This window comes from Carassius gibelio, chromosome A4 (assembly GCF_023724105.1).
Source record: "Carassius gibelio isolate Cgi1373 ecotype wild population from Czech Republic chromosome A4, carGib1.2-hapl.c, whole genome shotgun sequence".
Taxonomy (NCBI): domain Eukaryota; kingdom Metazoa; phylum Chordata; class Actinopteri; order Cypriniformes; family Cyprinidae; genus Carassius; species Carassius gibelio.
In genome coordinates, this window is record NC_068374.1 from 939,528 (window position 1) to 957,264 (window position 17,737).

The 17,737-nt window shown below is 33.9% G+C and overlaps 1 protein-coding gene and 2 long non-coding RNA genes across 3 annotated transcripts; 1 reads left to right on the top strand and 2 right to left on the bottom strand.

Moving 5' to 3' along the window:
- Positions 1-403: 403 nt before the first annotated feature.
- Positions 404-3,707, top strand: LOC127980838 (uncharacterized). The gene is made up of 5 exons (XM_052585473.1): positions 404-493; positions 1,027-1,137; positions 2,933-3,099; positions 3,271-3,593; positions 3,634-3,707. Exons 1-5 carry the CDS (start codon positions 404-406, stop codon positions 3,705-3,707), a joined length of 765 nt encoding a protein of 254 aa, XP_052441433.1.
- Positions 3,708-6,377: 2,670 nt separating this feature from the next.
- Positions 6,378-7,160, bottom strand: LOC127966739 (uncharacterized). Its single transcript, XR_008155689.1, has 3 exons — positions 7,093-7,160; positions 6,619-6,678; positions 6,378-6,501 (listed from the first exon to the last, which is right to left on the bottom strand). It is a non-coding gene; the product is annotated as an uncharacterized LOC127966739 (long non-coding RNA).
- A 3,460-nt stretch (positions 7,161-10,620) lies between these two features.
- LOC127966748 (uncharacterized) lies at positions 10,621-14,907 on the bottom strand. Its single transcript, XR_008155695.1, has 4 exons — positions 14,693-14,907; positions 11,298-11,329; positions 10,989-11,110; positions 10,621-10,654 (listed from the first exon to the last, which is right to left on the bottom strand). It is a non-coding gene; the product is annotated as an uncharacterized LOC127966748 (long non-coding RNA).
- Positions 14,908-17,737: the final 2,830 nt, after the last annotated feature.

A 17,737-nucleotide genomic window follows, 5' to 3' on the forward strand; every position in this document is an offset into this window, starting at 1 on the left:
ATTTTTCCCACCCAAAAAAAACAACAACAACTAATCTTCCCTTAAATGGTTGCTCCAATTTTCTAGAAAATCAAATCAGATAATCTTCAGACTATGCTGGTAAAAAAAAGTTATCAGAAGCTTTTTGATAAACCCAACGATTCTTGAATAACATGCAAACAAATTCGAAGAAGGGCATGCAAACTTGGACTCAAGGCTATATTTCTGCAATGGTTTAGCATATTTAGACCAAACTTGCTACTTGGTAGATGTTACTGTACAAATTGGTTTGGTTAGTAACTTCTAAAGATGGTAAACAACAAAGTATAAAACATAAGGCATTTTTATCAGCAAATATCTGTAATATGTTATATTTTTCTCTGGCTTGAAGCTTAAAAATGTTTCTATTTTTATTAGGTGCTTTATGGTTGATAAAGACCAGGCTGAAATCAATTCAATCCGTAAGGTATTCAATGAGTCAGACGTTCTCCTCTGTTGGTACCATGTAACACAAGTAAGTACGAAGTTAAGATATAATTCTTTTTCAAATGAATATTAATTTATGGTTATAATATTAATACGAGTTGAAATTTATATTACAAACAGTTTTAGCATTTACTGCAGTTATTATTTAGTTATTTAACTTGGCTAAAATTAGCAGTGGATAAAAAATAACTATAATGTAGATACAACTGAGAACAGCTAGCCTATAAAATGACTTAATGTTATCTGGGTAATAAACCTCAAAGTGGCTTCATGTCAGTCTGCCAGTCATCAGCACAGTGTTAATTATTATTCCTGATGACATTACAGTTTGGCTCCTAATTCAGTTTTTATTTTAATTTTTTTGGGAGAAATAAATTTTTGGGGCAAAGTTTTCCTGGGCTATAGTAATAACATATTTTTGTTGTTTTGTTTTGAGTAACCCTTAACTATAAAAAATTGTTGCCATCAATTGATTGTAATAATTCTAGCCAAGTGTCAGGCCAATGGAAGTTCTCACCTGTTTAAATTACTTTCCATTTGCCCACCATTTATTACACACAGGCAGTAACTCGATGGCTGTCAAGATCTGAATCTGGTGTGAGTGGACCTGAAAAGGCAGATTCAAGAGCGCACATCATGCAGTTCATGTCAGAGCTGAAATCCTGTTCAACGGTGTGTTTCTATTTCAATTGTTTTAAAGTACAATTTTATCTTGTAATGTGACATTCATGAAACTTTGGTAACAAGCTTGTAATAATATTTCGTTTTTATTAACAAAAGTTATTATAAAATGTTGTGTATGTGTGTGTGTCTGTATATATATATATATATATATATATATATATATATATATATATATATATATGTGTGTGTGTGTGTGTGTGTCTGTATATATATATATATATATATATATATATATATATATAAATATTCTGAGTGTGACATTTTATAATATTTTTCATTACTAAAAAGTTTACTATTACTTTTTATGTTTGTGTTTCTTTGGCAAAAAATACATAAAAATAATATAATAGTGTAAAATATTCTTACATTTTAAAGTAATGATATTCTATTTGAATATACTTTAAAAAAAATTAATTAAATTTTTGATGCAAAAAAAAAAAAAAAAAATATATATATATATATATATATATATATATATATATATATATTTATATATACATACATACATATATATGAACAACTACTCAGACAGTGTGCAGATGTATTACTATGCAAAATAAAAATTTTCTATTTTAATATACATGAAAATTTTATTTATTCCTGTGATCAAAGTTGAATTTTTTAAAGATTTTTTTGATGAATAAAAAGTTAAAAAGAAGAGCATTATTTATTTAAAATATAAATATTTTCTAACAATATACACTACCATTATTGATAAGAAGTGATAGCAAAGATTTACATTATTTGCAACTATTTATAGTTTGAATAAATGCTGTTCTTTTTAACTTTTTATAAATCAAATAATCCTGAAAAAAAGATTCCAAAAATAAAATAAAAATAATAATAATAATATGGCAGATTAATACGATTATTTAATAAAAAAATCAGCATATTAAAATGATTTCTGAAGATCATGTGACACTTTATACTGGAGTAATGGCTGATGGAAATTCAGATTTACATAACAGAAATAAATTATATTTTAAAAGATAATAAAATGGAAACCATAATTTTATATTGTAATAACATTATGAAAGATTACGGTTGTAAAGTCTTACTGATCCCTAACTTTTAAACAAAACTTTTGTACACTTTATGTTTGTAAGCATTATATTTGATACATCTCTATTTATATTAATCATCTGTTAATTATTACATAATGTTAAATAAGTTAATAAACACATCTCATATTTCTATCTATGTAAATATATATATATATATATATATATATATATATATATATATATATATATATATATATATATATATATATATATATATATATATAGTGATCTATTAAGCATTACATGTTGTATAATGATTAATAAAGGTTATTTAAATTGTTGGCCTCTTCAGGTCGAAAGTTTACATACACTTTACAGTATCAGCAATATGTTATTTTAAATTAATAAGTTTATTTTAGTTCTGTCTTGAATAAGATATTTCAGATGACAGATCTTTACATATATCTTTACATAGTCCACAAGACAAAATAATCATTGAATTTGAATAATGACCCCTTGAGAAGCAATACACAGACTTGCATTTCTTGGGTGTACAAACATGGATATTTTCAGGTGGGTCACTGTTTTCGTAACTGCAAACAGTGTTATTATATTTGTTTATTCTATCATGTTTAATATAGGCCAAAAATGGTTTGAGACATTTTAATCTATTAAGAACATTACAGATTCTTAGTACTCTAACTGCACACACTTGGGTATAGGTCTGCAGTTCTTATACTAATAACGTCAAACATGATTTTCCTTGTCCATTTTTACAGGAACATGAATTTAAGAAAAAATCTGAGATGTTTCACTGCCAGTTTAAGAACTTAAAAGATGTCTGCAAGTACTTCAGGAACCACTGGGAGACAATTGGTCATCTGTGGTCTAACTTCGGAAGATGTTATAAGCATGGAGACTCTGACACAAACAATCTAATAGAACGGTATTTATAATTTTAATGCATGTTTACTGCATTATGTATTTTTGGACTTGCTAGTGTATTTTGGAAGCTAGTGTAGTGTTTTGAGTATTTATTAATTTGTTCAAAAGTGTACATTGTAATAATTCCAACCTGTTGCTGCACTTCATTCTGATCAAATTTTCCCCCTTATAGTTTCTTCCACCGTTTAAAATACCAATTCCTCTGTGGCATCCGCAATCGTAGATTGGATCATTTGATTGCTGTGCTGCTGAACAAGACTGACAAGTACTTCAATATAATACAGGATTTGCAGTCTGTTGGGAGGGTCAGTAACCCTTTGGAATGCAAAATGGAAGAAATAAAGCAATCTGCTGAGAGGATGCTAGAGAATGGATGGGCCATGAAAATTACCATAGCTTCAAAAGAAACATATGTATACAATGTTCCATCTGAGAATAATCCACATGTAGTTTACTGTGTGTGTCCTGCAGAACAGTTCTGCAGTTGTGAAGCTGGTAAAAGGGCACATACGTGTAAGCATCTCTTTTTATTAAGTCTTCTCACTTGCTGTGGTCCTGAGACTTTTCCAGACATGGACACACAACTGCAGGCCCATGCCAATAACTTGATTCGAACAAATAAGTATAGCATTACTGCAAAGCCTCAAAAAACAATAGAGGTTGAAAGCTTATTTGGAAGAGCAGCATCAAAACCGTGTATTGTGACAAGTATATGCTGTACTTTCTCATACCATAAAAAATGTGCTTGTCTACTGCTTGCGAAGGGACTTCTGAATGAGGTGATTGAGACAAAATCAAGAAGTTCTATGAACAATTCAGTAGAGCCGATACAAAATGAAATTGAGAATGAAAGTGCATATGAAGATATGCGTCGTACAACTATCAGGAAACTGGAAAGCGTACTGAAGATTCTACAGACATGGGAGAGAATTCCAGAGGATATTGCCCATAAAGTGAATGAACTAGAAGTGCAAACAGAAGAAGAAAGTATGAACATTAATGGATTTGGGAGACTTTGTGATGCGGACATGTCACGTAAAATACATCCACTGTTTGCAACAAGAAAAAGAAAGACAGACAGAGAAACAAACTCAAAAACAAGGACATCTGTCACATCAAGTTTTCCTGTTAAGTCAAGAAGAAAACGCAGAGCAAACAGTGGGCCAAAAAAGTAATTCAAATAAAGTTTAAAAGAAATGTTTTATTCAAGTGCATATTTTTGCCATTTTTATCAAACTTTGTATTTGTTATCTAATACAGCTGTTACCTTCAGTAATCCAATATATATTTACTATAAAACTGACCACAAAAATAAAACTTTGTATTTTGTATTTGTCTAGAATGAAATAAAAATCAAATTATGATCAAGTAATCTGAACTTTTCTGTTTTTGTTTACAAATCTGAACTGATTTGTATGATGTGACTTCCACATTAGTATATGTGTGCCCCTTATGGGTGCTGAGTTTTTTTCATACAGTCCTCTAAAAAGGAAAAGAAAAAATCAGCTGCTGTAGGTCCAAAGCGGTGAGTGGCCAAATCCAGCTCTGATTCAGGGCCAAGGTTTTGCACATTAAGCTTCATTTGTTCAATGGTCCTCCTGCAAAACAATATTTAAATGTACATGTTACTTGAGCTGCTATCATCAGTTTTTTGTTATAAATCACAAAAGACATTAATTTTTTTGCTCTAGTTGATTAACTGACTTCTTGATACAGGGACTAGTTGACAGGCTAAAAAGGTTTGTACTATGGTAATGTAAGAATAAAATGCACATTAGGCCAGTTAATTTTAACAAACAACTAAAACATCTACAAAAAGTGCTATTTTTTCACTGTGCTAATAAAAACTTAAATTCAGTAAGATTTTAATGCCAAAAGAGGGTTTGCGCTAAACCCTTAGTAAATATGGCCCTTAAAACCAAGGAACTTTTGCCATTGGTCGTACATTAAAACAACATTCAAGATGCCCAATCCTTAAAATGTATTTAAATGTTCAGCAAAGCAGACATAAGTTTAAAAATCATTATTTTTCAAAAAGGATGTCAGGCTGAATACAATAAATAATTCTTATTTCTTTGGGAAAATGAATACTGATATACAGTGTCACATCTTAACTCACTCCTGGATGTTTTCCTCATAGCCAATAAATAAAGGTGCAGCCACCAATATATTATAAGACATGAAACCAAACAGAGGAAGAAAGAGAGCTTACACAAACATACTTACAGTGTTGCTGGGATGTCCTCTTCAGGTATCCCAGAAAGTAGTTGGTCTTTTGGCACATGTTTGGTCAGTGCCATTCCAAACCCCTTGGCAAGGTCTTCCGCCTCTCCCTCTGTTAAAGTGCTGAATATCGTCACCTTTGTCTTTGCCTTTCTAGGTTACTGCAGCACATTGGGTGGGACATCTTTTTTGCCAACCTATGTATAAACAAGTACAGTGTCACAGATGCAAAGCATGTGAGCAGAGAGCTTTCTAAATATAACTCATGTATTCTATAAATAGCCATGAGAGGCAATGTGGCAAACTGTGTATGATTTGTGACCACTAATAATCCAAGATGATGCACCTTGCGTTTAAAAAACTGATATTTATGCTTCTTATTAACTTGCAGCCCTTAAACTATTTTATTTGGCCACTACATCTTATAACTACTTTTGTGCTTTTATACGTAAATGTATGCAATAAAAACCCTTATTAACACTCTGAACATGTTTGTGGACATGTTTTCTCCTTTGACCCTTCTTTTCAGCTCATCTTCATCTACCTGGTAGGTCTTTCCTTGTGCGGTTAGCCTTCATAAAACTTTATACACTTTCTTTTCTTTTTCCTGCACTCCCTCTTGTTCCCTATGTCTTTCTCCATTGTGCTTATGCCTCTCTTCCTCCTTGGTTTCCTCCATCTCTTCCTCGCTGCAACAGGCCACAGGTTTACCTATGGCCTCCAACATGGATATAACTTTCTCTTCTGTTCAAAAATATGTCAGAATATGTGTGATTACTAGCTAACAACACCTGTTTCTAAACAAACAATACTTGTGTCTAACACAAACAAACTAAACTCAGACACTCCTTTTCTGACATGATTTCTGATATGAAAAATGACAAATATCGACTGATATATCGGTTGACCACTACAGAAAATAACAACAAACATACCATATATGAGAACTAGGGCCTTGTTTTGGCCTGCAAATGTGCATAGTGTTTACACGGACTCATCGAATATGAATTGAAAACTAATTTGGAAAATGGCTATCCCAGGTGAAGTGACTGTAATAGTGCAAATGAGGTTTAGCCAAAGTTCAGTTAGGTCAGTCAAATGCAAGAATTTGAAAAGTTACCCTGTTGTAGTGCAGAGCCTTCATCAGATCCAGAGGTCTCAACTAACACGTCTGGGTCAGCTGTGTTAAACAGAATACATAAATGTGAGAGATAATCTAAATGAGACTTCATTACAACTGGTGCAAGAGATCCAACCAGTCAATAACAAAAACGTCATTAATATAATATATAATTACCTGAGTGTGCTGCAGTATCTGATGCAGGCAAAGAGATTTGGGCCAATGGGTTGCTGTCTTCTGTATAGAAAGTCATACACAAAATTTTGTGACATCACCTACAACAAATGTGCTTATGACTAGTGCATAAAAACATCACTACAGTCATAAAGAAAACAAGATGAGTGCAAAACCTTTTTGGTGTTTAATGTTACTGGAATGAGTGAGTGAGCAAGCCTATGTGAATAAAAAATACTAATTGCATTTTTGGGTTACATTTTCATTTGTTGAGATAAAAGAGCCATGCAGTAGAGTTCACTTCTGTTATGACATTACTTCTTAGATTTACTCATTAAACAGACAATCAAACCACATTTGCCACTTGTTAGTGAACCATGTATACCCTCATTGTATTTGCATTGATAACAGGACAAAGGAGATTGCTTAATGTACCGTATGTGCATGCGTGATGAGACAATTCAAATACAGTTTTACCTTGACATATGTAGCACATGGGTGTGGCTGCACACAGTACATGCAGCACTGCCCCACAGGTACATGCCATCTGTTAAAACAAAATACAGTGAAATCACATATACAATAGGGATGTGAACCTCATGTATACAAGTCTCATATATATATATAAGGCTGCTAAAATAGATTATTTTAACAATCTGTTGATAAGGTTTTAATACAGTAAATGCTTAAAAAAATTATATTCTATACATTGACCCAAATTACCCAGTCAATACCCTTAACTCAACCCACTGATCATCTGACTTTAAACTTTCATACAGTGTGAATCCATATGCATACAGTAAATACACATTTTAATCACAAATAATGGAAAGTAATAGTATTAAATGAGCAAGAAATATGTCAAGGGTCCAATTTTCGGAAGGCGAGCTTGTGAAAGGGTTATGTGTAATATACTTATTTACAGCACAGCTACCAGAAGCATATTATGATTTTTTTATTCAACTTACATCAGCAGAAATACGGAACCTTAACTTAAAAATGTATTTGCCTGATTTTCGTAAAGTTTGAGATATATGTGTCCTAGTGCCATAAGAGAGACTATTTAAAGCTATCCCACATAACTGTGCAAAACTACAGCTTTGATGAGTTCAATTCAGTTAATCGAGGTAATGAAGGTATAAATGGCAAACAAATGTAGCAAAGTTATAAGTAAATTTGTGGCCCTAAAACGACAGCAAAAATATACAAAAAATAAATAACTTATATATACATATACATACATAAATGCACTTACTTTCTTCCTGAAATATTTTTGACACAAATTCCACATTTTTTGGTTCGATCTGTAAACATATACAAAAAAAAGTGTTTATTAATTTTTTTTTATTAATTTTTTTTTTTTTGCTTGCATGCACTTTGGTTTATAGATTTTTATTTATTTATTTTGATTGAATAAATATACATTTACTTATTCAACAGTGGCCTGTTACTTTACTTATTTGACTGACAATGGAGGATCTGATTACCCAGTATCCTTCAACAACAGTTTTAAATGAGCAATACATATGGCAAGGGGCCAAATCTCAGAACTTTTAAATGTATAATAATACCCATTTAAAACATTTCCATCAATAAGGCACATACCTAAAGATTCAAACAAAAGTGAGGACAGGCGCATTCTTTCCTGTTGTATTACAGGGCACTGGAAGGAGGTTATAAAGCCACCAGCCTTCAGAAATTCAGTGGCAAACTTAAAGGAAGACAAACATTTTTAAAGAATAAAAATAAGATAGAGAGAAACCTATCTGTCACTACAGAATCTGACAATTATTGGCACTTTAATAAAACCATGTACAAAGGAAGATTATGTATGATAATAAGTTTCAATTTAATTTGTTTAAAAAACATGCATGCAATGCATGATCTACGCTTGATAACTTACTGCAAGTGTGTGGATACCACATGACACTGAATCGGCTTGCAAATTATGTTTTTTTTTTTTTTTTTTTTTGCTTTTACTCCCCTTGAGGCTGCAAATGCACTGTAATCAACAAAATCACAATTGCCACTAGCATACAATTCCAACAATTAATTTCAAAATAAACATTTTGTCATAATCTACTCTTTTTTGTGTGTCCTAATAACAAACTTAAGATACAGTGAGGAGTACTTGTGCTAGTCACGGGAACTAATTGTGCAACAGTGGGACTGTATACTGGATACTATGCGAGTTGTGGATGTGAGGCATTTGATTAGAAATCGGGACAGCTGAAAAATTAATTATAGTACTAGCAGGTACTGCCATTTTAGATAAATTGGCACTTAAAGTAGACTTTTAAACAAAACAATGAATACTTACGACCAGTGCTGAGCAATTGCTTGGCATTGCCACTCTGTCTCTCCAAGTGAGTTAAAGTAGGTGATGCACCTTCTGTCAACATTGCAATGCTAAAACAGAAATATATGAAGTTATAATAACCATAAGACAATTATTGCAATAACATTCACTCTGCCTTATGGCAAAACATGTAGTCCTGACATGCTCAAAGTGCCATGCTCCAACAACTCACACCAGCAGGAAATTGCACCAGTTTATATGATCCTAACACCTAAGAGCAGAGGTCTCCAAAGGAACCGCTTTCCTGCAAAGATTAGCTCTAACATACAATAAAACTCACAAGAACCAGGCGCATTCTTTCTTGTTGTATTACAGGGCACTGGAAGGAGGTAATGAAGCCACCAGCCCTCTGAAATTCAGTGGCAAACCAAAGAATGACAAACATTTTATAGCCCCCATATAGGATCTCTCATTTGAATAGATATGATATAGACATTTGATATAGATAACATGAAATAATGCACCTGGTTCTTGTGAGTTTAATTGTATGTTGGAGCATGGAACTTTGAGCATTTCAGGACTACATGTTTGGACAATTAAATACACAAGAACCTGCTAATTAAGGTCTCACTAGGCATACAAGAAAATTTTAATCAGGTGTGTTGGTAAACTCAGCAGGTAAGTGACCCTCCCAGACCAATTGAAGACCCTGCCTTAAGAGTTTGAAGCCAAGGGGGGCTAAACTGACCTAGTAATTTTAATTACCAGGAACATTTAAGGGGAACAAAAGGATTAATGTGTGGTGTAGCTTATAATAATATGAAACATTTTATTCATAATTTGAACATGTAATAATATATATTCGTTTTTTTTTTTTCTTGAAAGTTTAGAAATGTCAGGGTTTCCCGCAGCATTTGTGAGCTCAGAGCTGCTGTTACTGGAGCCGTTACCGGTGAAACTTCTACCTCTCCTGCTATTAAAGTGTGTCCTGTTGGCAGAAAATTAATTTGCGGAGTGCCGCCACGAATAGAGTGTAAGGCTGTGGGAAACACTGAATATACCTGAACTATGTTGCACATTATGTCTATGCTCTATGCTAGCAGAGGTAGACATATCTATTAAAATGAGTGATCCTATATGGGGGCTATATGTCATTTTTTTTTAGGCAAGAATAAAATAGAATCCACATGCAAAAATATTTTATCCTCAAACAGGTTTGACTCACAAAAAAGCTCCAGTGATTGCCATTCTCGAAATACACTCCAAACACCTCTGTTGCCCTTTCCAAAATGTTGTTCTGTTGATTTAGAGAAGTGCATGTGACAATCATCTACAGAATCAGGATTCTTTGATTAGCCTAGAAGCTATTCATTAATATAATACCTAAAAAAGAATAAATAAATAAATAAATAAATAACAGTGATATACCTTGAGAAAATAGTGGCTCTTTGCCTTTTTAGATCCATCCAGTATTTTCGTGAGTGCCTGACAATTGATATGTACAACACCTGGGCGATCCTGTTTTAAGGCAAAACAAAATATTGTTTTCCATTTCAACAGAGTTGAATATATTAACGTTACAAATCAAGCTTAACTGTACAGTTTTAAAATTATATTCGTATGTGTATCATTAATTTCTATTTTATTATTAATATTATCATTATTTAGGTGTACTCTTCAAGATATTGCTGATAAAATTTCACTTACCTTGCTAAGGATATCACATATGGAATTCATGACCTGAATATTTCAAGGACAAATGTGAGATTTAAAATAAATAAGTAAAAAAAAATAACTGCTCTATTTTTTTGTCACACAGAAATGTTGTGAATCATTTATATCACTAGTCCTTTTTCATACTCTTTAACTATGTAGAAAAAAAACCTAACCCGGCAAGCAAATACATTTTGTAAAAAAATATTTAGTTAAAAATATACAGAACTCCAGTGGACGAGTAGAACAGAAAACATGTTTGAAGGCTAAATTCTAGAAGTAGGCCATGGTGGCTTGTTTTGGTGGTAGGAAATACGTGACAGAAGATAAGTGTAAGAATTTATAACGGATAATAATTTACCTCGTCAGAAACTTGCTCATCCCTCATTAAAGTGTTCAAACTGTTCACTTGAATGTCATATGGCCCCACACTTCCTAATGTGAATATTGGGCTCTTGTTTTGGAGACACCTTAATGCCTTATCTACGCAGATGAATAATAATTAATAAATGACACATTTTGCAACCACACTAATTTTAACAATAAACAATAAATATGGAAAATGCAGATCTGAATACATTGTAAAGGTATTTTTATAACAACATGCTGTAAAATAAGTTGCTTATCATGTAGGTTATGGAGAAGCAATCCCCCTTAAGTGAAATCATACCTTCCATTGTGTGCTCTTGGTCACTTGGTGCCCTTTAAATACAGAAGTAACAGACAGTTTTTAATGATAAATCTTATCTCATTATATTGTATAGGTCATTATATAATCATGAGGAAAAGTTTTTTTGAGCAAACTGTAATATCTTAGATCCATCTGGAATTTTGGATTCCAAGATGTTACAGTGAACTGAAAGTTGAAATACATTTAAAGCTGCAGTAGGGAACTTTTGACGCTCTAGCGGTTAATAAACAGAACTGCTTGCGTCGTGCAGAAGAACATTGTAGCTGGAGCTACTTCTCTCTGTTTATGTCTATGAAGAATCACAAAGGTACTGGGTTACTCCGCCGCGGTACCCCCGAAGCAGTCTAAAATAAATCAGTAATGACTTGAGGTCATCATATTCATATGTAACAGAATAAATCAGTGATGACTTGAGGTCATCATATTCATATGTGACAGAATAAATCAGTGATGACTTGAGGTCATCATATTCATATGTAACAATAAATCAGTGATGACTTGAGGTCATCATATTCATATGTGACAGAATAAATCAGTGATGACTTGAGGTCATCATATTCATATGTAACAGAATAAATCAGTGATGACTTGAGGTCATCATATTCATATGTAACAGAATAAATCAGTGATGACTTGAGGTCATCATATTCATATGTAACAGAATAAATCAGTGATGACTTGAGGTCATCATATTCATATGTAACAATAAATCAGTGATGACTTGAGGTCATCATATTCATATGTGACAGAATAAATCAGTAATGACTTGAGGTCATCATATTCATATGTAACAGAATAAATCAGTGATGACTTGAGGTCATCATATTCATATGTAACAATAAATCAGTGATGACTTGAGGTCATCATATTCATATGTAACAATAAATCAGTGATGACTTGAGGTCATCATATTCATATGTAACAATAAATCAGTGATGACTTGAGGTCATCATATTCATATGTAACAATAAATCAGTAATGACTTGAGGTCATCATATTCATATGTAACAGAATAAATCAGTAATGACTTGAGGTCATCATATTCATATGTGACAGAATAAATCAATGATGACTTGAGGTCATCATATTCATATGTGACAGAATAAATCAGTGATGACTTGAGGTCATCATATTCATATGTAACAGAATAAATCAGTGATGACTTGAGGTCATCATATTCATATGCGACAGAATAAATCAGTGATGACTTGAGGTCATCATATTCATATGTAACAGAATAAATCAGTGATGACTTGAGGTCATCATATTCATATGTAACAGAATAAATCAGTGATGACTTGAGGTCATCATATTCATATGTAACAGAATAAATCAGTGATGACTTGAGGTCATCATATTCATATGTAACAGAATAAATCAGTGATGACTTGAGGTCATCATATTCATATGTAACAGAATAAATCAGTGATGACTTGAGGTCATCATATTCATATGCGACAGAATAAATCAGTGATGACTTGAGGTCATCATATTCATATGTAACAATAAATCAGTGATGACTTGAGGTCATCATATTCATATGCGACAGAATAAATCAGTAATGACTTGAGGTCATCATATTCATATGTAACAGAATAAATCAGTGATGACTTGAGGTCATCATATTCATATGTAACAGAATAAATCAGTAATGACTTGAGGTCATCATATTCATATGTAACAATAAATCAGTGATGACTTGAGGTCATCATATTCATATGTAACAGAATAAATCAGTGATGACTTGAGGTCATCATATTCATATGTGACAGAATAAATCAGTGATGACTTGAGGTCATCATATTCATATGTGACAGAATAAATCAGTGATGACTTGAGGTCATCATATTCATATGTGACAGAATAAATCAGTGATGACTTGAGGTCATCATATTCATATGTAACAATAAATCAGTGATGACTTGAGGTCATCATATTCATATGTGACAGAATAAATCAGTAATGACTTGAGGTCATCATATTCATATGCGACAGAATAAATCAGCGATGACTTGAGGTCATCATATTCATATGTAACAGAATAAATCAGTGATGACTTGAGGTCATCATATTCATATGTGACAGAATAAATCAGTAATGACTTGAGGTCATCATATTCATATGTAACAGAATAAATCAGTGATGACTTGAGGTCATCATATTCATATGTAACAGAATAAATCAGTGATGACTTGAGGTCATCATATTCATATGTGACAGAATAAATCAGTGATGACTTGAGGTCATCATATTCATATGCGACAGAATAAATCAGCGATGACTTGAGGTCATCATATTCATATGTAACAGAATAAATCAGCGATGACTTGAGGTCATCATATTCATATGTAACAGAATAAATCAGTGATGACTTGAGGTCATCATATTCATATGCGACAGAATAAATCAGTGATGACTTGAGGTCATCATATTCATATGCGACAGAATAAATCAGCGATGACTTGAGGTCATCATATTCATATGTGACAGAATAAATCAGTGATGACTTGAGGTCATCATATTCATATGTGACAGAATAAATCAGTGATGACTTGAGGTCATCATATTCATATGTGACAGAATAAATCAGTGATGACTTGAGGTCATCATATTCATATGCGACAGAATAAATCAGCGATGACTTGAGGTCATCATATTCATATGCAACAGAATAAATCAGCGATGACTTGAGGTCATCATATTCATATGTGACAGAATAAATCAGTGATGACTTGAGGTCATCATATTCATATGCGACAGAATAAATCAGCGATGACTTGAGGTCATCATATTCATATGCAACAGAATAAATCAGCGATGACTTGAGGTCATCATATTCATATGTAACAGAATAAATCAGTGATCACGGATTATTACAGTAATAGATCAGTAATAAATCGCTTCTACCTGGATCTCGCAGCGAATTGCAGTACTGTCTGATGGTGGACCGAGCTGAATGGTCCGTGCGGCGAGCAAACTAGCGCTGTTTTGTTCTGCATTTCGGACGTTTGTCTTTGAATGCTACTGGACGCAACGAAACGGAAATGGACAATGGCACAGTGATGTAACTTTACATGTTAACGAGAGAAATATTAAGAAAATTTGTGGTGGCGGCAGTCCGAGCGCTAAACCGGCAGAAAATAAGATCGCAATACGGCCACTATTTAATCGCAGCCTTTTTATAGTTTGGCACAATATAAAAAAATGAAATAAATGTAAAAACAACATTTATCAGACTGTTGTATTTAGGCTAACTTTCCAATGCAAACTAACGTTAAAACTTCGGTGGTAAAAATAATCTAAAAAGAAATATGAATTGTACTATCATTAATATATATAAATTTATACGAGAAATTAAAAAGTTGTGGTCTTACCTTTTTACTTGCTATCTTCTCTGGTATCACGGTGCTTGCAGATGCAGGACAGTTTTTCTTTTCTTTGAATTTGTAAGAGGGGCGTTACTGTTATTTTGGCGGACTCTGCACTGCGCACATAGTGATGACGTCATAAACTTTGATTGGCTGAGGCAGTTGTTGTCCCAGGGTCATCATAAAAAAATATTGGTCTCAGGACAACGAGGACTTGGCAAAATCAGGACGTGCGTGTGTGTGTGGGGGGGGGGGGGGGGGGGGGGGGGTGGCAAAACAAGTATTAACTGGTTAACTTTAATTTCAATTCTTAAGCATCCTGTCACCTTGATTAGTTGCTCCCTCAATATATGATCTCCAACCTCATCCATCAAGGCAGGGGATGTTGGAATACCACAGATCTGCTGAAAAAGCCTTTCAGAGAAGAAATGTGGGCCAACTCCTCCATGGACAACAAACACAGCAATCATCTTCCCAATTAGTGTGTATAACCTAGTCTGCAAAGCTAAAGTAAAGAAAAGAAGAAAAAAAGTTACAAAATTTCCCCTAATCATCACAGGCTTAATGTTTTAAATATAAAACTGACTGTCTTTATGAATGGGTAATTGAATCACTGACTAACTAGATTCATTTAAAATCAGTCAGTATTTTGTTTTGGCAGGTGTACTGACCTTGAGTATCAAGAGCCAAACTCCGATCTTTCTCATGGCCCTGGAAAATATTTGACTGATGGATGGCTCGCATCAACAGCCGCATGTATTCTCTTGACGGGCCACCTTCATCCACTGCCCCTTCACCATTCTGCTCAGCATCAACAAAAATTATATCCAGTTTTGCTTCTGGGTTAAATCTTCGCCGCTTGAATGCTTGTAGACTGCACTGCAGTATGTTTTCTCTGCATATGTTGATTTGGTTCGCTGTTGGGCAGAGGTTTCCATCCACTTTACTTAGCAGTTTTTTTTAGAATGGTTTGTAGGTCAACCCTGCAAGAGATATAGATTGGACAGGTTTCAGTCTTATTTTGTGTTCCACTATACTGCAATCTAACATTTTTTTTCTTTGTAAAAAGGCACTACACAGGCAACTTTAAATGGTGTGCTCATCTCTTAGCTATTTTTACATTTGAAATTTTTATTTTGAAATTTTTAAAGTGTTGATTCCATTGCCTGTGACTTGTTTTTTATGCATTTTGTGTGAATGGCCTCTGTGAGTTTGATTCATACATTAATAGTTCTTGTTAAATATATAATGCAGTATAGCACTGATGTAGTTAATGTTAACACATTAAAATGATTAAGAACAAAAAAATGTATTGTCTTTAAGTCACATCATTCATCTGGTTCATTTCAGTACAGAGACTCTGTGTGGATGCAACTAAAGTCCTTTGAATAAAAAAAGTGCATAAAAATATTTTTTTAAGAATTACTAGTGACTTATAGGAACATACTCATCTGTAGGTGGGAAAGAGTAGGGGAAACAGACCTCTCTTGATTTGTAAGATCAATGACTGATGACTGCGGAGATAGAGGACTAAGTGGTGACTGGTCTTCAAGAAAAATGTCTGATTCCTGCTCAGAGGCTAGTGCAACTAGAGTCTGGGCAAAGGAAGGAACAACAGGAGGCTGGGCAGAGGGCAGAGCTATTAGAGGGTGGACAGAGGGCGGAGCCACCAGAGGGTGGGCAGAGGGCGGAGCCACCAGAGGGTGGACAGAGGGCGGAGCCACCAGAGGGTGGGCAGAGGGCGGAGCCACCAGAGGGTGGGCAGAGGGCGGAGTCACCAGAGGGTGGGCAGAGGGTGGAGCCACCAGAGGGTGGGCAGAGGGCGGAGTCACCAGAGGGTGGGCAGAGGGTGGAGCCACCAGAGGGTGGGCAGAGGGCGGAGCCACCAGAGGGTGGGCAGAGGGCGGAGCCACCAGAGGGTGGATAACATGTATAAACCATGTAAAATATATAAATTGTTTTGCAATAAAATGACCACCTGTCATTGTGGCCTCTGACTTAATAGGTGACATTTTTTTTGCAAAACAATTTATATATTTTTTATTTCAATATGGCCCATGTTATCAGTTCTCAATTAAGCATGTGTCTGACAAGTGTGTTTAAGTTCTAATTCTTCAAGCGCCCAACGGAGCAGTATCAAGGTCTCCCTGACCTGTGCTCATTGGTGCCATTACCAGCCAGATAACATAGAAGTGATGCACAATTTAAATTTCATCAAAAGAAAATAGTTTGCAGGGCAGAAATAACCCTATACCCAAGCAGTAAATGATGCTGTCAGGGCAAAAACTCAAACACTGCATATGGTCAAATGAAAATCATTATGAAAAAGACCTCTTGTAAGTAAAGTAAAACTGCTATGTTAACTTACCAGATTATCCAAAGTTGACACCCAAAGGACATATAAAGTAGAGGATGGTTTTATGCTGTGATCTGCAATTGACCCAGTAGAAGTGCTCTCAACATCTTTTGAAGATGCAGCTTCCCTGACCTTAAAAACTTCACTGGCCATTTCGTCTTGTCCAATAAAATCAAACATGACCTAAATATTTAAGAACCAAGATGGCAACTGTCAATTAAAACAAGAAAAATAAGTAACACAGACTAAATGAGCCAATGACAAATCTCTTTGTTCTCCTTTACACAGAACTGCTCAGACATGATGAATTTCCTCTTGTTTACATATCCATTTGGATATTTGAATTTCAAAACCTCTCCATCTAGGGGTTCCACAAGGGTAGCCATTCGCTGACGTCTTTCCTCAATGGCCTAAAAAAAATATAATAATAATATATATATATATATATATATATATATATATATATATATATATATATATATATATATATATATATATATATATATACACACACACACACACACACACACACACACTTGGCAAGCATTGAAAAATTGTATAAAAATTACCTTTTCTTGGTCTGCCAACAAGGAAGCATTATATTCTTCGTCTTGCTGGGAACGTAATGCTCGCCATTCCTAAAGGAAATAAAGTAAAACCACAAGTCACAAATCATTACTGGTTACAACCACTGA

Coding starts and splice junctions, on each gene's coding strand:
- LOC127980838 (XM_052585473.1), top strand. CDS start 404: ATGGTTGATAAAGACCAGGCTGAAATCAATTCAATCCGTAAGGTATTC. Junction 494..1,026: donor GTTGGTACCATGTAACACAA/GTAAGTACGAAG, acceptor TATTACACACAG/GCAGTAACTCGATGGCTGTC. Junction 3,100..3,270: donor ACAAACAATCTAATAGAACG/GTATTTATAATT, acceptor TCCCCCTTATAG/TTTCTTCCACCGTTTAAAAT.